Below are 22,544 nucleotides of genomic sequence, written 5' to 3' on the forward strand. Positions count from 1 at the left end.
AAACTAAAACAGAAGTAAACTCAGTCAAGCTTCACAAACGCCTCAAAGGATGAAGGTCAGAATCAAGGCTCTTATTTTATGTTTCAGATGCTACTCCACTCCATATCATAGAGCATGTGCAAATCCCTGTTTGAGTCATGCTCTTTCCTTTCTCCCAAACCACTCATCACTGTCTACTGAAGCAATAAGAAGACTGCAATACACTTTCCTTCTAAAGGACGTTTGAAGGTAGTTGGGAGGAATGAGTACATGATAAACCGCCGTAGAAACCACACAAGAGACACACTCCCATTCAAAGAGATAGAATCAAACCACCTGCATCAAGCCATCAATCAAACACTAACAGCACACAGCATGTGGATAACCCAAAAATGTAGCATGTGTGATCCAGGGATAAAAGTGTGGGGAACTCCAGTGTGAACACCATCATATGAACACTTGCATAAAGACTTAAACACATTACAAATGCAATGACTTTAAGTAGTAGGATAAAATTTCTACTTACAGACATTACCAGTGTTGTCAAAACTGCTGAGCACTTCATTAACTCTAAGAGGCCCCAGGCTGTCCCTGAGAGACACAAAAATACAGATACAGCAGTCTGGAAGAACACTGTCTCTACAAATCTTTACAAACCCCAAAAGTGAGCTGTAGAGAACATGTTTGACTGAATTAAATTTGAAAAACGTTTGTTAAATTAGAAAATATATAAAATATTATTTCTGCAAAAATCAATCACTATCAATATTTCAACCTGTTTATAGCAAAGGCCTTAATGACATGACATGTATTTTTTTAGGTTTTAGATAATGTCATCAAAATGCTTCTTAAGCCTTGATGGCTTGAACAGCATGATACTGTATAAACCTGGAACTTGTTCACTAGTCTGATGTGCTGTGGTATCATGTACTTGGCCTTTGTGTAGTTCACTGTCACTGTGCTTTATCTGTGCCAGCATGAAACTAGAGCCTTATGTGAATCCATTCAAGTGTGTTTACCTGAGTAAGGCACTGTACTCTGGAGAGCAGACACTTCTGTACTCCACCCACTGGTCATCTGAGGTATCACTAGGGTCTTGTGTCACAAGCCTTTTCCTGCTGAAAAGGTCAAACGTGGCAAACCTGCGAACAGACACCTGTTTGGCCTCTGGACTGTCCATCTGCTTCTGACGCAACACCTGTGACAGTAGGGAGTGGAAAGAAAGAGCACATCACTTAACTGTGAAATCTTCTGATGAACTGTAAAGAATTTTCAGAATTAATCAGTTTTGTTTTTGTGTTTTGGCAGCGCTACTCTTCAGCTCAACAGACAATAGGTCCTTCTGGAGGACTATAATATACCATGGAGGAAGGACATTTTCAACACTTTTTTCATTTCTCATTTTAAATGGACTTGGTTTGGACAGAAAAACTATGTGACATTGGATATTTTTATCTATACATCTATCTGTCTATCTATCAACTGGAGTCCATATACATACACTTTATTACTGTGCCAGGAGGAAAAAGTGCAGAATGCAAAATGATCCCACTGCAGGGAGCTGTTCCTGTCAGCCAGTCTGTATAATGCCCATCTATGGGAAAAAGTAAAAGCCCTACTTTTACAGCTACTGCTCTTGTGTATACAAGGTTCTTCCTACTATTAACACCATAATGTGCCTGACTAGCACTTAGTGTGCACTTTCAGTGCATATCTTTACCTGATTTCTTTGCACTTTGTCTTATTGAATGGATTTAATACTTAGTAATTATTTCAAGGTCTCCTACTATACTCAAGCTTCAGTGTTGTCCTTCACTTATATATATTGAATAAAAGAATCTGCCAAAGGCAGTGGAGTGTAAATGTAAATTTACATGCATAGCCAATGAATTTTTCTGGCCAGAGGATGCAATGACATCTGCATAAATCAGACAGAAAAGGCCTCAAAATGTGCCTCCTCCATTTCACACGGCTTTAACTAGGAAGAAATGCTCTGTGAACTATATAGGAGAATTGTATTAAAGAGATTAGAAAATAATAGGTTTGTAGACAAAATTAGGGGAAAAATATGACAGGAAGAATGTTTGGCAACTACAGTATGGTCCCATCCACAGTTATGAGTAGTGGTAGGCCGACAGTGGCCCACAGACCTGGCCCTCCCCCAATACTATTTGGGCAACCAACAAAAGCTAAAGTTTGTCCTTTTATAGTCTCAGGTAAATGCCAGTCAACATGACCTGGTAACACCTGATAATATGTTTGCAACACAAACTGGTGACAACTGGTAACTTGTTCTTTAAGGCAACAGCAGCAACAACAACAACTGTACTTTGATCTAACCACAAATGAACTGTGTGGATAACCAGGATCAATACATTTCAAGCCCTGTAATACATCACAAAACATATATTTATATCATTTATATCCTTTTTTCAGAATGAGTGAGAGCATTAACATAAGAAAGAATAAAACATGTCACGTATATATACTACCTATTAAAACTGTGTTGATCCTACATTAGACAATATTGGGTGTTTTTCTAATTCCTGGTTTTGAAGAACAAAGATTCAAACGGAAATATGAAATCCAAAGATGTCCAACAACACATTTCACACTGGATATCTTATACGTTTTCAAAAAGTGCCCGCATGTTAAGTCTAAAACCATGGCAAAAGGTCTGTGCTTTCTTTTGAGGCCAACGCTACCTGTCTCAGTAGAGTCCACCTGGCTCGGGCGACATCAGTAGCACCACAGTTCCCAGTCCGGGAGGTGTGGGAATCGGCTGGGCAGGTGTCTTCATTAATATTTTTCTCCAAAGGCGAAGCCGGCTCGGTCGTTTCTGCAGCACCGGTTGAGTCCTTGTCCATTTTATCTCCGAAGTTACGAGAGGAAATAAATCCGTAAACAAATGCACTGGCTGCAGAGCTGTCACAGTTATCGGTAGCAGTGTGGCAATACAAAAATAAGGCTTTTTCTGTGAACTACACCAACGCAGAAATCATGGCAGATATGGCTTGAATATAATCACCTGTTACACCCACAAAGGATGCATGCTACTTCCGTACACTTTTGGCGTTCAGGACATAGCAATGGATTGTCGAAACAATGATGATCGACGTTCAGTGGCGGGCCTAGGTTTCCAGTGAGACCCCAGACCATCAAGGGCCCTAAAAGCCTCAGGTTTTCTCTGCACTGCTTTTGTCTACATAATTTGATCAATTACGAATTTGACAGAACTTTGCACAACTGTAGTAGGATATAATCTTCCATATTTTAAAGAGGGACAATGTGTTAAAATCTAGTTTTAAGAGTGTAATTGTTATAAGTGGTAGTGATGGAGAAGCTACCCCCCCCCCCCCCCCTGCCTGAGCTGTGGTGCCCCTGAGCAAGGCACCGATCCACCCCAGCTCCCCGGGCGCCTTACTAGGCTGCCCTCTGCCCCAGCGTCTTCAGTGCATGTACATGCTTCTGCGTGTGTTTCGTTCACTTGGTGTGGGTAAAATGCAGAGGTGAATTTCCCCAGTTTAAGGGATCAATAAAGTAAGAAACTTCACTTAAAACTTAATTAAAGTAATTAACACAGAGAAAACCTCCATCATAGGAGAGGAACGAAAAAGGCTGCAACCAACAAGTGTCTCCTATTTCTGCTATCTCCAGAGCCTTGGATTCTGGGATCTACCGTTACAAACTGGCGGCTGCGCGTGTCTGAGTTTGATTATTTTGGTCTGGCGGTGCTCGCTACGTCATCAACAGCGGGCTTTATTTATGAAATCCTGCATGTGCGCAGGATTCGCTCGTTTGCTGTCCTCCATGGTCAACAATGGCTGAAGTGATTGATTTAAGTAACGAAGTAATTAGTATTACATGTTGAACTACGATGATTATTTGGCATATGAAACATGTCAGCTGTCGTGAATATGACAGACAGTGCCTGGCGACTTAAAACCACATAAACACACCGGTATCATCTGTTAATTTAGCTGATTGACAGTTAAATCTTGGCAATGGCCGTTGTTACCTCCCTGCTGTGTTCGTCAGCTCGTCTCGTTTCGCCGTTTCGGTCACGACTTTGGGAGCTCGGTGTCTGCAAACGGATGTTATGGCTCTCCTTGTCCGCCCAGCGTTGTTACACGTCGGTAAGGGTGTTCGGTTAACGTTAAAGATGCTGTTTTTACTCACCTTGTCGTGAGATCACTGACTGTTAGACTATCTCGTCGATAACGTCAAGTCATTCATTATTTAAGAGAGGTGTCTTTTTACCCGGCTGACAAAACTAGTCTTGTACGGAGCCACGGATAAGGGCATGGGGCTGAAACTGAGCCCCTTTGAATGTGGCTCACTCAGGGAGGTGATACCTAAACACCTACACAGTATTATTAAGGCTCCATCGTTTTATTGTTTGTAATGTTTCCACTATAAACGAACCAGGCACGATTCCAATAATTATTTCCAAACACTGAAACTAATTCTCAGTGACTCTACCACAGGATAAAAGAAACTTGACTGAAACAATTGGAGCTTATGGTTACACTTTTATAAGGTCTTTACATAATTTTATAAAGCTGTTATATTTCAGGACACGTCAGAGTCATCAGTTGACCATGTCAGCTCTGGACTTGAGAGGTACAAGGACTTGCAGAAGTATTTCAACAGGAGACTGAAGGCAACGTACCGCAGGTTCTCCAACATACCTGATCACTCAGTGGTAAGGCCTGCTTTAGGTCTGAATTCATTACTATGATTTGAATTCTAATTATGAACTGTAAAAGCAAAAACATTCACCCTCTCCGCGTCATAAATGGGATGGGCAGGTTTTGGAAGACTCAAATTACTTTCATTCAGAAGATGCTAACTTCAGGCATTTATGAAATTTTACAGTTCACTGTGATTTCTCTTGTCACAGGTCTATGGCCATTATCATGTGTATTTCATTGAAGGTGGTGGCATCTACAGAATGGACAAGAGACAAAGTAAGAAAGCATGAAAACAGCTTGACAGCTACTCTGTAGCTTTTTCTAATGCAATCCTAATCCTACGCCTTGCATCTATAATTTTAGTTACTTTCACACTTTTGTGAATGACTCAGTTTCCTCTCTCCATTTGTAGGAGATGTGGAGCCAGAGCAGGTGTTAAATCTAGGACACGTCTCTAGAGGAGAGGACATGACAGGACTTATGAATGGAGAGAGGAAGCAGAGGTTTCAGTGGACCGTCCAGAGAATACGTTTGTCCCCACAGGAAAAGCATCTTGCTGCTACAATAAAAACAAGTCACAGTGAGGAGCCAAGGTGAATCCAACAGAACAGAATTAAACATACAAAAAAAATTTGTTTGGCAACAGTGGGTTTTTTTTTTTTGGCAAATTTCTAAACTGTTAAAGTTACTGAATTAAAAAAAAGATGATTGTGCTGTGATAATCCAGGTGTGTGGTTGTGAGCCTTGAAAGAAGAGTTTCCCGTCATTCAGATTATTCACACATTATTCTTTCACTGGACAAAGTCTTCAGCTTTGGTACGTTTTAAATAACTTGCACTTATAAAAAGAAACATTTCAGTAGCAACAGAAGTAATCATATACCGGCGAAGATAAAAAGGATATTTTCTGTGTCTGTATGGGTGAAGAGTGGGCCACAGATGAGGTCCTGTTTTACACGACTCTTGAGGGTCTGCGTTGCAGCAGAGTGTTTCGTGTGGACCTGACCTCCAGTGGAAGCAGGATAACCTCTGTGTATGAAGAAACACGGCCCGAGTAAGTGTAAGTAATGTGACATCTAAGCTGTCTCTGCTCCCACACCATCTCTAATTGAAACACCACATCTCCCCAGTGTGTTTGTGGAGGTTGCCCTTTCCAGAGACCGACAGATACTGAGCATCAACTGCAACAGCAGGACCAGTTCAGAGGTGCTGCTAATTGACACAACAACACCAGATTTAGAGCCTTTCCTGGTTCAGCCACGCCAGCTGGACCTCCTGTACCACGTTGAGCACTGGAGAAGCTGGTTGATCATACTGGCTAATACAGGACCCGGACAGGAATATCAGGTAGAGTTTGTACAATACATATAAAAACTACATAAAGTAGCACCTTGATTCTGCTGTGAGTTTTACATTTAGAAGAAGAAAAACATGCAGTTAAATATTCTGTTTTAATTATAAAATTTGTTTTGAGTTTTCTGAAGTGAGGAGATTTATGCTTCTGTATGTTCACCAGGTTGTACAAGCCCCTCTCTCAGAGCCATTCATGGTCTCCTGGGTCTCATTGTTTGTCCCTGACCCTGGCAGTGTGGTCAAAGACATGGATGTAGTTGGAGACCACTGCGTGCTGGCTACAAGAACACCAGCCCATGAACTTGTCCTGATTGTGGTCCCACTGACGTATCCCAAGAAAGCATACACCGTACAGGTCAGTGTGTCAGAAAACTTGGTTTGAATTCTTCCTTCTGTCTTTGTATGTCTTGCTGAGTGCCTTACTTGTTTTCATGTATGATGATTCTTTTCCTTTTTCTTTGCTCTTAGTCTTGTTTTTTCATTGTTAAATTGCTCTATGTTTTGATTTTATATATCCATCTCTTATACTCTTATATTTCCACACTCATTTTCCAAGCTCCCCTCCTGGGCTTGTGCCATTGAAACCAAGAAACCAGGCTTGGCAGACCAACGCAAACTGTTAGAATTCCTGATCTCATCTCCAGTCCACCCACCGGTGCCCTTCTGCCTATACCCTGAGGATGGGCTCCTTTTATCAGGCTTTGAAGATGGGTCCTCCCAAGAGATCCAGGCCAATTATACCACCACACGCTTGGAGGCCTGTAGCCAAGTGAGAATACTTGACATATAAGACACAAGTACACACACTGACACAGTATCAGCAGGGAGGTGAACATTCTGTATCAAGACCCAAGTGTCCACCGATAAAGCTCTTTTGGCAACGAGCCACCAGAGACAGAAGTGCTCAACAGTATACTCTCTGCCATGCATCTCATACACCAACACATAGACACGTAACACAGAGAGCAGCAAGTGATGACATTTACAAAACAAATTTCATGTTCCACAGTTTTCAGACAGTCTTTTTCCTCTCCTCTATAGGATGGTACTCTGGTTCCAGTGACACTGTTTCATGCAGTACCTGTGGAGGGTTTGAGACAGGCACCACTGCTGGCCCATGTCTACGGAGCTTATGGCAGAGATCTCCGCATGGAGTTCTGCCCAGAGAAAAGGCTGCTGCTGGAGCAGGGTTGGGCTCTGGCCTACTGCCACATCAGGTAACTTATTACCTCTCCCCCATCCTGAAACGTACTTGATTGACTCAGCAGTTTATTTGCTGATGAAAGGTTTATGTAAGTAATATTCAATTGTGTATTGATGTTACTGCAGGAAAATGTCTGTGAGGGTTAATTAAGTCTGGGATAAGAACTTTGTACTTTGAGTGTTAATGTGTTCTGTTCTTTGCCTTTACACCTCCCAGAGGTGGAGGAGAGCGGGGTCTGTCCTGGCAAAGACAAGCTCGTGAGGAGGGGAAGCTTAAAGGAGTGGAAGACCTTCAGGCCTGTCTACAACACCTCTTCTCCTTAGGAGTCTCCTCTCCTTCACTCACTGCCCTTACAGCCTGCAGTGCTGGGGCTGTGCCAGTGGGAGCACTGTGCAACAGACACCCACACATGATGCAGGCTGTCACACTACAGGTCTGTTGTGTTTATCTGCGTGTTTTTGTGTGTGTGTGGGGGGGGGGGGGGGGTTCCTAATCTTTAAAAGATTAGGAACAGTGTCTTTTTCAAGGGCACTTTAACAGAGAGGGTATTTACCAGTTTGTAAAGGTTAAATACAGAAAACATTCTAAATAAACAGAGAAATTTAGAGTCTCCCTGCTCATTGCACCACAGTGCCTCACCACATGAGATGACACACATCCCACGCCATCTCTTTTCCTGTTTTCAGGCTCCTTTCCTGGATGTGTTGGGAACAATGGAGGATCCCAGCCTGCCTCTAACTTTGGAGGATAGAGAAGAATGGGGAGACCCTGTAGGGAATCCAAAACACAGACTCACCATCACCTCCTACTGTCCCCTTCACAACATTACTCCTCAGGTATAGAAGGGAAGATTGAGAAGTTAAAAAATGTAGCTGGAGCTGTTTAAGCATTGGCTTAGGAAAACTGTGTGATCCCTATGTGTTACTACTCACACCAATGATTTTCTTTTTTTCAGTTTGCTGCATACTTTAAATGTAGCAGGTACCTCTGCTGTGGTTACAGTGTAATTTCACTCTAATTAAATTTGCCCTGCGATGTAAATTGGCCTGCAATGCAAGATAACAGGCAGTTAATTCAGACTATGTTGAAAACCCATTTTAAATTCCCCTTGGCCCACGTTTTGGTCCAGAGCCAGAATATGAATAGCACCCGGTCAGTTAATGGTTTTCCGGCTTTCTGTGAAATCTGACCAACATAAGACCAGAAGCTCTGCATCTTTAGCCCCATGTCCTACTGACAGCTAATTTATACTGAAAAATAAAGCCAAAGCCATAGAAATAATGATTCAGGGGGCACCAAAGACCTTTAATAATTAACAACTTTTTCTAAGCACTGTGATAAAAACTAGGTTAACCAACTTGAATGTGTGTGTGAAAGCTTTACCCATCGATGCTGCTGACGGCCTACAGCAGTGACGTCAGGATTCCTTTGGCAAGTGTCATCAGATACACTGAGCGGCTAAAGAAAGCCATTCACACGCATGTCACCATGAATCCGAAGTCGGGTACGTACACACAAACACTCTCACACAAACGATCACAACAGCATCAATATGTGTGCACCCATGCATGTTATTGTACAAATACGTGTTTGAGTACATCTTTCCGTCGGGGTGTGTTTGCCTGTAGGTGCATTACGGCAGAGATTTTCCGCTTGTTCCACATTCTTTTAAGAGTAATTTCTGCATCATCAGAGGTTTTAATAGTTCAGGGTCAACTCCCAGTAGTAGTTTCAGTGTGCACGTCTTGAGAGGCAGCAGTAACAGATGTATAGCTGCCTGTCTGGGGAAAGTGCTATCAGAATTTTAAGTTCGTGACCAAAGTATAGCATAGGTCACCTTGTAGTATAGTGTGTGTGTGTGTGTGTGTGTCTCTGTGTGTAGTGTGTGTGTCTGTGTGTGTGTGTGTGTGTCAGCTAATTGCTCTCATTTCCCCATAGACAGGCTCTTTCTCCCTCTCACTCATAATCTGCCTTCACCACATTGGTGGTACTCCTCTTTACACCCCTCTCTCTCTCTCGCACTGCCTCTACTCTTCTACTTTCAGATGCACACGTTATCTCTCTCTTTCACCCTCCCTCACTTTTCTGTTGTTCATACACACATACACTAGGCAGCTTAAGTGTCTGCGTGTGTGTGTGTATATGTCTCCCTAATCTGTCTCTCTGTTCTCCGGAGTCTTTGATAAAGTGCTGATGGCATAGACACATGGAGGCGGGTGGGCAGGCCCATTAGCATGGTAAAGAGATAGTGTATCAGAGCAAGAGATTAGACACCACAGACTGGGAGCTGTCAAGGTCAAGACCGCACTTGTGAAACAGCCAGTACCACAGAGACGGGGAGAGAGGAATAATACGGAAGAGGTAGAGAGGACGGAGGGCAATATCAGATGGGAGGAAGCACGAATGAAAGGAGAGTAAAGACAGAGTCAGAAGAGAGAGATGAGATTTGGCAAATGGACAGAGAGAGAGAAGGGGAGCTGAGAGAGTGGGCATACAACAAGAGGACAAATGTCTGAGAGAAGGTTTTAAAGATTAAAGATCTTCCTCTCCCCCAGTCTGCCTTTGACCTTTGTCTCTCTGTCTTCCTCTTTTAGAATATAAACCAGCAGTAGTTCTGAATATCCAACCTGGAGCAAATCACCACGGACCAGAAGACTTCGAGCTGATGCTGGAGGAGGTAATGTATACGTAAGGAATATGTAACTTTATAAATGTTCAAGTCTTAAAAGTAATCTCCAAATAAGGCAAATTAGGCACGTCTAGCTCAATTTTATTCATTTTTTTCTTATCAAGTAATTTTGATGGTTGATGATTATCCTCTGCTATTAAATCCACTGGAAATCCACTGGATATCCATGCAAGTATTTGCAGTAAACAGCAGCCAAATCTGATCTTTGTCTGATCAATCGAGGCGTCTCCAACGGGAACAATGTTACAAGTTTTAGTTTAAAGTTTAAATTTAGCCCAACTCTTTCCTCACACTGAGAACACAACCATTAGCTGATGGGCACAGACTGAGAAATGTGAGTTCTGTCTTTTCTACCCAACACAGGAAGCCCTCAACCTGGCATTTCTGTACACGGAGCTGGGCCTGGACCCTCCGCGGCCACAACACAAGAGGAAGAGATAGCAACGACAAACATCTACCATTACAGCCACAACTACTAGGTTGACACAGTGGCGGTCCGAATCTTGAACAATCCCAGTCAAGGAGAAGACAACATCAAAAGTGTAAATGTATCTGCAATGGCCGTCTTTATTGTTTGACAAAAATCCCTTACAAGGGAGACTAATGAAGAATCATGATGATTTGATTGTCACTGTGAAGCTGTCATAACTGAATGCCATTGTCCTTTCATATTAGCATTTATAGAGTATGCCCACGGCCCCCAGATAGCAGGCCTTCTCAGAGACATAGCATTGTCTGGGGTGGTTGGGATTAAACCGAGTGTGTGTGGAGTACTGAATCACCAAACCCTCTCCTGCTTCTGTCATGATACGAGACTTTTCAAACACCTTGCCACTGTTGACTTGGTTTGTGCTCATCAGAACCTTCAGCTGGTCTGGTAACTCACGAACATAGGACAGATCTGTGATGGCAGATTCTTTGCCAAAGTTGAGCACCATGAGAAAAGCTCGGTCAAGACCGTCAAGCTCTCTGAGGTAAGAGAAGATATTGGCATCAGCGTGGACGTAGCAGAACCACCCACGTTGAAGTGGTAGCTCTGACTGACGCAGGGTGTTCAGGAAACGGTACTGAGCCAGAACAGAACCGTCATCTTTCTTCTGGACCTAGAAGAGAGGGACGATATTTGATCAAAGATAAACACAAGCAAGCTCTGGCCAAAAGTTGAACGGTACTGTTCTGTGAGTTCTGTACCTCCACATTGACTCTTCTGTAGTCAGGGTGTACAGGCAACCAGGTGATGTTGGTTTTGTTGTTAAAGCCTGCATTCATGTTACTATTCCACTGCATTGGAGATCGCTGAGGGTCCCGACTGGCACTCTGCAGTGAAGGGACAGGAATCATTTTAGCATTTCAGTTTCAATGTGCAATTTGACAATTTGAAAATAAATGGACACACTTCAATATATTATATACACCAAGATAAAACTAATGAAGTCTAAAATGTGCAATAAATTCTACCTTCATGAAGGAATGTATGTCACTATTTATTGTCTACACACATGCTGTCCTGTTTTGTAATGTCATCAATAAACCTTGTGCACAGTACTGACTATATTGTATCTGCCAGCCGGGTCCTGTATCTGATCAGCTGTGATATTAATGTTCCCCATGCCGATCTCCTCTCCATAGTAGGTGTTGGGGGTTCCCGGAAGGGTCAGCAGCAGCATGTTGATGACACGAGTGTAGATCTCACCAGCACTGGAGGCAATTCGAGACCTGTCATGGTTTCCAACCTGATAACAGTGGAGGTAAGAAAAATACAAGAGAAGGTGGAGAGGTGAGTGAGATAAGTTGAGAAGGACAAAGGCAGGGTGAAATGGATGGGCTGCGGTCATGGAGGAAAAAGCTGAAGTAAAAAAGTAAAGGATACAGGATAAATAAAGAGAGAGGGAATCCTGAGACTGGATGAGATAGAGCTACACTATGATCTTAAACTGTAACAAAGAAATACATTACGCTGCAGCAATCATACAGCACCATACAATTGTCTTCTGTTTTAGACTCACCACCCAGTTGGGCCATTTTCCCTCGGGCATGTTGGCCATCCAGAGGTGGACCAGATGTTGAGTCCACAAGCCACTGGTGTTGTAAGGCAGGTCCAGCAGGTAGAAGTTAAAGGGGAAGTCACCTTCTCTAACCAGCGGGGTGCCATAGTACATCATGGTCTTGTACACCTCTTCGTAATCATATGACTCCGTCACCATGAACCTAGAGTGCAGCAAGAACCTAAGTTGTGTGCGATAACATGGAATCTGACCCTCAGCCAAGTTTGGCAATTTATCCTTGTGAACTCTGCAGAACTCTTTTGCACAGAAAACAGGATGATGCCATTTCACACCAGACTTATTTAAGTTATTAATGTTGCAAGACTTTAATTTTATCTTAGATCTTGTACCACCTAAGATCATAACTTCATTATCAATAGATTCATAGACAGTGCTACATAAATAGTAAGTGAAATGTCAGACACAATAAAAGTGTGACACAATACACAAGACTGTTTAAAATCAGTGCAAGAAAGTACATTAGAAAAAATTTGTTTTAATGATGAGTTACGTAAAGTTTATGTCGTCATCATCATGTGTAGTATCACACAAATCATGTATGTTTGAATTCTTAATATTACTGCATGGAATAGTTCAAATACCTGTATCTGCCAGGCTCACGGCTGTAGATGTCCATCTCTGCCCTCCAGCTCCTCAGCAGGTCATGCAACCCCAGCTGACTAGTGGTGTAGTCATGGTAGAGGTCCCACTCTGTAGTTACAGACTCCTTGAGTGGAAGGAACATAAAGAAATATGAGATAATGTGGCTGTTATTGGATTTCTGGCCTACTGGACTGGTAGCTTAAGTGCTTCAGTCAGGCCCTCCTAACTCCCATTCCACTGGGAGTTAGAAGGGCTCAGGTCTAAATGTAGTCCTTTGTCAGGCCAAGGCACAGGGAGCAGTGACAGGCCAAGCAGTTGGACAAGAAGCAGAAACAAGATACAGAGAGAGAAGAGGCCACGTGATCACAGACTTTTGAGTTCAGTAATCCAGGAGTACTGTTTAGGGACAGAGACATAATACTCAGAGACATAATACTCAGACTAACACTAAAAACACCTCATATGTGTGTGTGTGTGTGTGTGTGTGTGTGTGTGTGTGTGTGTGTGTGTGTGTGTGTGTGTGTGTGTGTGTGTGTGTGTGTGTGTGTGTGTGTGTGTGTGTGTGTGTGAGAGAGAGAGAGAGAAACTCAAACACAGGGGAGAACACACAAACTCCACTCAGAAAGGACCAGGCCATGAATCTATTCATGGACATTATTACTGAGGCAGCAGTGCTAACCACTGAGCTGACGTGCTGCCACATGAACGAACCCCTCAGCCAACTGCCAGTGAAGCACACTGTCTGAATTCAAAGCTACAATCGGCAGTAAACTGCTAAAGCAATAATGATAACGCAGATAGTTGCTCTGTTTTGATTGGCTGAATCGTATTCTATGCTGTGGTAAAATTCTCAATATCCCAATAAACACATACCTGTGACTCTGTTACAATGCTGTGGTTGCATAGTTTTGTAAATGCATGAAAATCTCTGTGCAGCACCTAACAATGACTTGTTTTGTTCAAACATCACTGTAAAGCACAGCTTTTCGTAGCTGATTGCATAAAAATGAGTAGTTGGTCAATTTGTGTGCTGCAGTGGTGAGTATGCCTCTCAGTCAACAGTAAGTAGGCGAGTCAGCCTCAGTATTATAGTGTTATTCTGTCGTGGTAAGTAAATCCCAGTGACTTGCTAATCCACCGAAATATGCCTCTTTTAAACTAATCTTTCCTCTGTGAGAAATAACTTCAGTCTCTGAGGAACAAAAACTCTTCCTTAGAGAGCTTAACTCTGGGCAAATGATGAACTCTTCGAATTCCAAGACCGGTATTTTCTCCTGAGGAGCACAAGATGACCTGATGTTTAAGCCAGAGATAAATTATTGACACATCATGCACAGCGTGAACTCTCCCACTCAGCTGTTGATTATGTTTGTTCTACCAGCTCCTCTGGAAAGTACTGCTTCAGTGGAGCTGTTCTGCCCACAGTGCAGCTTTTATCCCTCCGATTGTTAAAATCTGGACTCTGACATGTCACGCGTTATATAATTCAATAAAATAAAATCATAATGTAATTATATAACTGAATGTTACAGCAGAGATTGTTAAATAAACTGAACCTTGATCCCCTGAGCTCAGAGAAAGAAGAGCTGCTAGGTGATGTGAGCAGTCGCAAAAGTTATTGTTTGTGTAGTTTGCACCCTAAATAAGGAAACCTAGACATAGTGACTAAACAGATCTTATTAATATTTCATGCTGTGAGTTTTCTCAAGGTCAATTTATCCAAAATGATAACTGCACGTGTCTAGGATTCAATAATTCTTCACCAGCTACCCCAGAAGTCACTCACTGAAATGAAATTTGATTGGATCTGTAGCTTAGCCTTACAAGAGGTTAAATGTGTTTGGAAATGGAGCGTTACACCTGCTCTGCCATTCGAGATGGATCCATTTCAGCTGGCAGCTCAGACAGACCTCACCATGTTTGGTGCTCATGTCGAGTCAGCGTGAGGACAAAGAGCTGCTATAACTAAGCCAGCAGACATTGCTGCCTGTCCCAACCAGTGTCCATTAGAGATAAACAGCTGTAACTGAGCAGAACTGAACTGAACTGAACTGAACTGAAGAGGTAAAACTCACTGGTGGTCGTTCTGGATACACCTGAGGTTCATCCCTCAAGTGTTCAGCCTCCAGGATGTACTTCACTGCATCCATCCGGAACCCATCCACTCCTTTGCCCAGCCAGAAATGAATAATACCCTGAAATAAAATAATAAATATAAGACCTTTAAAAAAAAAAATACAGTGCATCTACAACATGACTCTGAGAATGCAGACTAGACTCTTTAGTGTTAAAGTGTCATTTGCTTGTGTGAAATTAATGTATTTTCCACTCCTTTCAACAAGCCTTTCATTCAACTACAGCAAAGGGCTATTGAGTATGAACATGCACAATATACACACAAGCATATTTTGCCATTTCTTCTGTTGTACTTTGTACTGTGTAGGTAGCATCAGTTAAAAACACACAGGGTTAACAGGCCTAAGTTAATGTGTAATCAGTTACAGCCATCACACATTATTGCTGCAGATTAAACGTTGAGGACAACAGTAACAATGATCTTAGTGTGAGATACAAAATGTGAGTCACTAAAAAAAAACAGATGTTTTCAGAAATGAGTCAACAGCAGAGGTAATGTATGTGAAGCATGTGGTCATGTGATCTTACGATTATCTCTTGGCGAACATGTGGGTTTCTGAAGTTCAGATCTGGTTGCTCCTTGAGGAACTGGTGCAGGTAGCACTGTCCTCTAACTTCATCGTAAGTCCATGACGAGTTTCCAAACACACTCACCTGAAAGACGTGAGGAAGGAAACAGATTTAGGAAGTCTGGTCTAGTCATTAAGAAACTACCCATCTGAGGACTGTACTATTAAGTGAAAACTTTTTCAGATTCTCTCTAATCATTGTTTTGTGAGCTCCAGTACATCATTTTTATACACTGCAATGCATCCAAAGACTAAAACAAACACCAGGTGGAGAAGAAGAGCTCTTCAGCAAATACCAACCCAGTTATTAGGTTTTGGTGAAGTTGCATTGCAGTCAGCCCAGACGTAGTAATCCTCGTAGTGAGGGTCTCTCGTCCGACTCAGGTTAAACCAGCGATGTCGGTCACTGGTGTGATTGGGAATGAAATCCATGATCAGCTTCAAACCTGGCGGAAACAGTGAAACATTATCATGAGTCAAAGGTGTTCGCTCTGACATCGAGCCAACCCTGTTACCCCACCCCTCCAAAAAAAAAAGACTCATAATGGTCCACCATCACTTCTCCCACCACCTTTACTAATGTTTACTTACACAGGGGCACTGAATGTACACACCTTTGTTGTGCATTTCAGCCAGGAGCTCGTCAAAGTCCTGCATGGTTCCAAAGAGGGGGTCAATGGCCCGGAAATCTTCCACATCATACCCAAAGTCTCTCATGGGAGAACGGTAGAACGGACTGATCCAGACTGACTTGATGTTCAGGTACAGGAAGTGGTCCAACTGTTCCTGGATTCCTGCCAGACCAGAGACACCACAGTGATGAACACTGGATACTGAAATACACAGTCCCAGTGATAAGTTCAAAGACAAATGAGAGGTATCCTATAAGTAAAAAAAACAAGAGGAGAGGGATCTGAAAGAGAAAATCACAGAGCTTTCTTCAAATAATGAAAAAGTAGTTATGTACCATCATACTACAAGATAGCTCTGCCGTTCCACTCTCAAAACAGGGTATTAAATGCACACATTTAAATTCTGTTAGCACTGAGGTTCACATTAAAACACAACTTCTATCCATTCCTTGATTGCATTGTATTATGTCTGCATACTGTAGGTGTACAAATGGCTACGGGTTTCACATAGATTTTTAGTTTTTCTTTTGAAGTCCATTTTTGTCTTAAAAGGAAATGTTTATAGGGAGTTTAGAAGTTGTAACTAATGTTTTTTATTAATAGTTAGAGAAAGTAAATAATTTACTCATGTTTTATAAAACAGTTATCAGCTAGTGATAAGAGCAATCATTGGGTTGACAGGTTGTAAAAACCCTTTTAGATGTTGTTCATCCTCTCTATTTGGTAATATTGCATCCATCAAGTCTAGATGTATAAATGTTAGGAAATTGTTGATCATTGGATTTTGGTGCAGATACTGTGCAGGTTTTTCTTAGTGTGACTGCTGGGGAAGCGTGCTGCTGGAGGAGGATAAACAGAGGGGTTTTTCTTAGTAAATGACTTATTAACCATGAATAAAGTTGTTAGTTACAAGTTTTAAACTCTTTATAATGGATGATTTATTAGACCAAGTTTTGTAAGGGTCTTTTTTGTTTTTATCAGAGTGGGCAACAGCAAACACGAACTCCTAAATAATGAAATACCTTTTGTTATGGGTGTCATAAGGGGAGCTCTTTGGTGCTGAGCTGAACTGCTGAATGGCCTCTTGCAAAGTCTTAGATTATGGAGCCTCAGAAGCAAATATCTTAAGGCCTTGAATTTTTTTTTAAATTTCTTTATTCATTTTTATCTTGTGCTCCAACATGACAGAAAATATCTGTATATATATTTTACCCTGAAACTGGAAACACTACATAAAATTGTTAAAATCCTGATCCTGCACTGTGCTGGACAACAATGTTTAAAAAATAAATAGGAAAATATATAGAAAAAGAGGTTTATGAAAAATCTTTTTTGGCTTTCACTGAGTTCTTTGTCAGAGCATGCAGCAGGATCAGTGGTATTTTACCTTTAAGGTCTCCGACCCCATCACCGTCCGAGTCTTTGAATGACCGGGGGTAGATCTGGTACACCGGGGAGACCTGCCACCAGCTCAGGCACCGCGGCGACAGAGCGATCACCGTGATGGTGAGCGCCACCAGCGCCAGCGTGCAGGCCACCGTCAGCCAGAACAGGATCTCTCGGGGCACTCGGTACCGGGCCTGAGAGGAGTACAGCAGCAGCACTTCTTTGGGCATCCCGGCGTACGGTTTGATCTGCGTGTACTCCTCAGCCTCGTCCGACTCCAGCTTCACCGCGGTGGAGTCCCGCTTCTCCCTGGGCTGGGCGCTGATGCTTTCGTCCGCTGACCCGGCATCGTCCGCATCCCGATAGCCCGGGTTTCTGGTGCACTCCCCCAGCTCCATGCTGCCGGTGTGTTTTTTAAGACTCATCTGACTGAGAATTTTAAAGAGGAAAACCTGAAAACAAACCTGGTTACGCTCTTCTTCACTGAGACTGAGCGAGCCAGCATTAAGTAATCTGCTCTGAGAGGGTCATAGTACACACACACACACACACACACACACCTGCCTTATCTCTCGCTCTCTCTTACACACACACACACACACACACACACACACACACACACACACACACACACACACACACACACACACACACACACACACACAGTGCCACCTGTGGAATGTGGGAAAGTGGAGAGTTGGATGGCAATAGTTAGAGATTAGTATTACTTGTTGCAGTGGAGCCTGGAACCAGTCATGTCCTTTACTGACTTCTGTGCCACTTTCTGATAAGGCACCATTCATAAAAGGTTTGTAAATAAAAGGTTTAATGGTTTTTATTATTGTTTGACGCATAACATAGGCTGCTAATGCTTTATAGATCAGTTATAAGCTATGAATGAAGATTAGTTTTTGGGTTGCCAGGTTGTGGAAAATCCTCCTGCTCTACACTTTGCTTGTGGCAAGTGACTTTCTGTAAAAGGGCTGCAGGAAAATCCATTTATAAAAGACTGACCAGCTGTAGCAAAAGTTTAAATAGTGCAAATGTAGAGACAACAATACAGCAAATGATGGTAGGTGCTGTTTTTATAACATGGCTGTGTCCTGATGTCCTGCAGCCCTTTTACAGAAGATGGTCAAACTGTCCATTAGAGTGGTCTCTCTAATGAATCACGGCACAAAAAAAAAAGAAAAAAAAAACAAACCCAAAAAACAGGCAAAGTGTCATTATGGACATTAACCCTAACCCCAAACATTGTTATTATTAATGGTTTATTTATAAGGCATTAGTAAATACTTCACTGACCACAGCTTATAATGGTGCCTTTTCAGAAAGTGTTACATTTACTTCAATTAAAGTAGCAGTACTACAGTGTTAAAATACTCCTTCATTCAAAACTTAACATAAGTATAAATACATTAAGTTTTATCACCAAAATGTACCAAAGTATCAAAAGTAAGCTTCGTCTACGTAGTGTGATTTGCAATTAAAATACCAGAGAATAAACTTTTCAATACATTATTGTGGTTGTGTAGATTGAAAAAAATAAAAAAATAAAAAAAATAAAATAAAATAAAAAAATAAAAAAATAAAAAAAAGACCTACAGCAAGAATGAAGGCACCTCCTGGTAAACCTCACTTTGTGGTGGCCCCCATAAATGCAATTATTATACTTCTGAGAAACAGTTTCAACACAGACACTACGCAAACCAGTCACTAAAAGTGCTGACAAAATCCGACCAATGGTGTGCAAGATGCCATGCATGCTTAATGACAAAACCAAGATACTGTATATATCTCTAACCCAGTGTCACTGTGGAGGAGGAAGAGGATTTCCTGTCTGCCTGTCTGTCAAACATAAAGAATTATCAGTGCTAAATATCCAGTAACAGATACTGCTAATCTGCACAGCTGCAACTCTCTGGCCACAGTTCATAGTTGTGACTTTAGAGGACACCAGGCTGTGCCCAGACAACGTCCTATTTCAGTCACTTTACACATATATAAGCAAACGCCTTGTTGACAGAATCGTGCTTTCTTTGCTGAGTTACACTGTGACTTCTTCTTGTGTAAAAGGCCCTCTTGCTTGCCCTGGCACAAAACAAAGTACTGATGAATGTTTTGCTCAGCACACAGAGCGCAAACTGTCTCAGAATGAAAAAAAAGAGAACAACTTTTCTATTATGCTGCACTGAACAGTGAACGCTTACAAAAAGACAAGCTGACATTTCAAACTGAAAAAAAAAAAACCCCAGCAGTTTAATCTTAAATCCATCTTTTATTGACGTTTATGTTCACTGTATGGTCTGTAACATCACAATAGCATACTGGCAAATTAGTACAGGAAGAAGGGATGGTGAATGCCCTGGGTGTCTCATGAGCCTCAAACTCTTTTAGTCCCCTCAAAAGGTCGAAGGTGAAGGTGAGTGGGCCATACATCAGTCTCAAATGCACACCAGATTATAGTTACCTCATTCTGTCTTCAAAATACAGCATGTTTTATAGGAGCTAAAAAAGCACTGGAATAAATAAAAACAGGTGTGGAATTCATCTTGGCCGTCGTACATCTGTCAGTTGCACATAAGGAGTGACCAGAGACAACAGAAGGAGGGGACAAACACTAGTAGGGTTCATCTCCATCCTAAAAAGTCTACATGAGGAATGTCATCCCAGTTTTGTTGCCGTATCCTAACCCTTGCCTCCTTTCTGGCGTCCGCGCAGCCACGTCGACCCTGCCGGCCCAGAATAACTCACTGGTTCAGGAGACAATATGCTTTGTAAAACTCTCTTTACTCAACGTATCTTGAAACCAAAGCAACAAGTCAGGGTCAAATCATTCAGGCATCACCAAACCTGCAAAGTCTCCTTTCAGGAAGTGAAAAGTCCTCTCATTTGAGTCTTGATCATTATCCTGGTTGTGAGATTCAGTAAAGTTTTTTTTTGTTGTTGTTATTTTCCAAAAAAAAGGAGGCCAAGGGGGCTTGTTCTGTCATTAAATGACTGATGAGGAGAGAATATGATGCTGCTCGTATTCAGTCCATGCAGTGGAATCAGTGTGAATAATGAAGAATTACATTCAGAAAAATAAATGTTTCTCCCTCCTCCCCTCCTTTAACACCTCCTCCTAGCCCAGTGTCTGATATAGCTTAAACATAAACCTAAACCGAGGGATGTGTTCAGTGTGGTAAAATCTTGTACAATGTTAAAGTCAGGAAACATGAGTTGTGGAACAATTTAATTTCAGGAACAATATCACATCAGAAGCAGTGAAGAACATTAACTGTTTTGGATTTTGGTCTGATTAAAAGAAAAATTCAAAGAAGGAAAAAAAAATTAAGAGAAAATATCCCGCTATACCACTTTTCTCTTTTCTCTAGGTCGCACTTCTACCATCACATTTCCTCTCTAACATTGTGTTCCACCATACTGAACATGCCCACTTTATCCCCACCCACCCAGTACGTCTTCCCACTCGCACACAAAATACACTCCTCCCTCAATCACAAAACATGCACAACTATAGAGATCCCACCCCTCCCGCTCCCTCCACCACAAACAAAGAAAAATCAAACATCCCGTTAAAACAATGCAACTGCAAAAGAACTACACATTCAAGTACCTATTTCTCATATGGCACCAAGAGCAACTGTACCACAAGAACATTAACCAGCCAGCAAACTCTTTTAGGGCCTATTCTCTTTCAATACTGCCACTTCAGAAAGTACAATGAATTTGCCATTGAATGATTGAAAAAAGTGTATATTACAGGTGTGTATATATTCATAACCTATTTTAAACGCATCTACAGAAAAGAACACACGCTCAAAGAATGTGTATCTGCTTTGCTTATGCACACATTTGTTTCAAAAAGACTGAAAGGAAGAAGTGCTTCTGAGGTTTCAATATTTTTTTTTTTTTTTTTTTTTAGTGCTTGGGTTGACAGAAATGAAACAGACTCCTGGTCAATCCAGAGAGTCAAACCAGGGCTTTCTCAGCAACGGCCCCTGTGCCTTTGAAGCAAAGTCTATGAAGGTCACTGTTGAAAAATTAAAGAGAGCAATTTTCAGCGACAGTGTGAGCACAGCTCTGGGTGCAGGGCCTTTTCTCGTCTGTCCTACAGTCTCCTTCCTTTACTTTGTACAGTGAAACACTAAAAACCTACTTCTCTCTCCCACTCTGCTGTATAGGATATATTTCATGCTCCGCTTGTCGTTTCCGTATCCATCTGTAATAGAACCACAGCCACAATACTGTGAAAAGCCATATATAAAACATTAAAAAAGAAAAAAATATATATAAATGATGGAATTTCTTTCTATCAAAACAAAAAAAGGCATTATTTGTTTGTTTTTTAAAACAGGGTATCAGAGATAGAAAAGGCAAGTTGAAGCACAAGCAGGATTGTGTGTGTACATATGTTGAGAAAGGGGATAGAAGAAGAAGAAGAAACCCTGTCTTTGGAACGCTACTGTGTGGAACTTGGACTTTTACGTTTTAGTTTGTCTACACACACACACACACACACACACACACACACACACACACACACACACACACACACACACACACACACACACACCTAATACAATGGCTGGGAATTAAGATGAAACAAACAAATCAAAATATATATATATATATCTATATTTATATATATATATATGAATTTAATATATATTTTCTATCTTTCTATCTCTTAAACAACAGCAGGCTCAAAAGCGTATGATTCTGGCCATTCTGGCCATTTCAGCCAACACCAATAACAGCCGAGTGTCTTCTGTCATATGAAAAAGCAGAGAAAGCGAAAAGAGAGAGGGAGAGGGGCGAAGGGGAACTGTGAGAAATCAGCTGTTTGATAACATCCTGTAAGAGACGAGAGAAAGTGAGCAGGGACGTGCAAGAAGAGTCATCACACTTGAGTTTAAACTGTTCCCATGTACGGTAATTCCTAACTGCAGCCAGGCAGAACCAGCCCATGTGCTGTTTTAGTTTGGACACTGTATGGAGGAGCCAAACTGAAATCCATTGCCAGACAGACTCGGTTCTCTCATGAGCGTTCCCCTCGTGTTCAGGTTTGTAGCCTCGGGTGATGGGGCTCTCTGGTGCTGAATCTGAGGCTTTAACCCAGAGGTCTTTGGATAGCGAGGACTTTGGGAGATTTAAACCTGGGAGTTCTGTGAGGCTCTCTCCAACGAGCCGGGTGCACGGGCGGCGTCTGGGCCCCCTTTGAGTACTAGTAATGCCCAGAAACCCAGGCT

General features: G+C 41.9%; 3 protein-coding genes across 4 annotated transcripts in view; 1 reads left to right on the top strand and 2 right to left on the bottom strand.

Annotated features, from left to right (window-relative positions):
• The window catches only part of camkmt (calmodulin-lysine N-methyltransferase), a 95,451-nt gene extending 92,476 nt beyond the window's left edge, over positions 1-2,975 (bottom strand). For both annotated transcript variants that reach the window (XM_041049118.1, XM_041049117.1), the window contains exons 1-3: positions 2,685-2,975; positions 999-1,177; positions 506-570 (exon numbers count right to left, since the gene is read on the bottom strand). In XM_041049118.1, the coding sequence (XP_040905052.1) occupies positions 506-570; positions 999-1,177; positions 2,685-2,846 (406 nt within the window). In that variant the 5' untranslated portion in view covers positions 2,847-2,975. The remainder of the gene's footprint in view (positions 1-505; positions 571-998; positions 1,178-2,684) is intronic.
• A 798-nt stretch (positions 2,976-3,773) lies between these two features.
• Positions 3,774-10,618, top strand: prepl (prolyl endopeptidase like). Its single transcript, XM_041049053.1, has 15 exons — positions 3,774-4,115; positions 4,556-4,684; positions 4,883-4,949; positions 5,086-5,266; positions 5,401-5,489; positions 5,600-5,726; positions 5,803-6,019; positions 6,189-6,380; positions 6,582-6,794; positions 7,067-7,242; positions 7,446-7,662; positions 7,916-8,065; positions 8,607-8,733; positions 9,824-9,906; positions 10,282-10,618. The coding sequence occupies exons 1-15, from the start codon at positions 3,984-3,986 to the stop codon at positions 10,357-10,359; spliced, it is 2,178 nt and encodes a 725-aa protein (XP_040904987.1). The 5' UTR covers positions 3,774-3,983; the 3' UTR covers positions 10,360-10,618.
• On the bottom strand, positions 10,590-17,761 carry slc3a1 (solute carrier family 3 member 1). The gene is made up of 10 exons (XM_041049054.1): positions 17,291-17,761; positions 15,886-16,065; positions 15,572-15,717; positions 15,231-15,356; positions 14,642-14,761; positions 12,566-12,690; positions 11,925-12,126; positions 11,469-11,651; positions 11,110-11,235; positions 10,590-11,021 (listed from the first exon to the last, which is right to left on the bottom strand). The coding sequence occupies exons 1-10, from the start codon at positions 17,712-17,714 to the stop codon at positions 10,590-10,592; spliced, it is 2,064 nt and encodes a 687-aa protein (XP_040904988.1). The 5' UTR covers positions 17,715-17,761.
• Positions 17,762-22,544: the final 4,783 nt, after the last annotated feature.

Source organism: Toxotes jaculatrix, chromosome 11, assembly GCF_017976425.1.
Source record: "Toxotes jaculatrix isolate fToxJac2 chromosome 11, fToxJac2.pri, whole genome shotgun sequence".
Classification (NCBI taxonomy): domain Eukaryota; kingdom Metazoa; phylum Chordata; class Actinopteri; family Toxotidae; genus Toxotes; species Toxotes jaculatrix.

Excerpts from the sequence above, each read along its gene's own strand:
- slc3a1 (XM_041049054.1), bottom strand. The coding sequence starts at position 17,714 with ATGAGTCTTAAAAAACACACCGGCAGCATGGAGCTGGGGGAGTGCACC. Across the intron at positions 16,066-17,290 it reads TGGGGTCGGAGACCTTAAAG|GAATCCAGGAACAGTTGGAC; the intron begins GTAAAATACCAC and ends CTGGTCTGGCAG. Across the intron at positions 12,691-14,641 it reads TGTATCCAGAACGACCACCA|GAGTCTGTAACTACAGAGTG; the intron begins GTGAGTTTTACC and ends CTTCCACTCAAG.
- prepl (XM_041049053.1), top strand. The coding sequence starts at position 3,984 with ATGGCCGTTGTTACCTCCCTGCTGTGTTCGTCAGCTCGTCTCGTTTCG. Across the intron at positions 7,663-7,915 it reads TGCAGGCTGTCACACTACAG|GCTCCTTTCCTGGATGTGTT; the intron begins GTCTGTTGTGTT and ends TCCTGTTTTCAG. Across the intron at positions 8,066-8,606 it reads TTCACAACATTACTCCTCAG|CTTTACCCATCGATGCTGCT; the intron begins GTATAGAAGGGA and ends TGTGTGTGAAAG.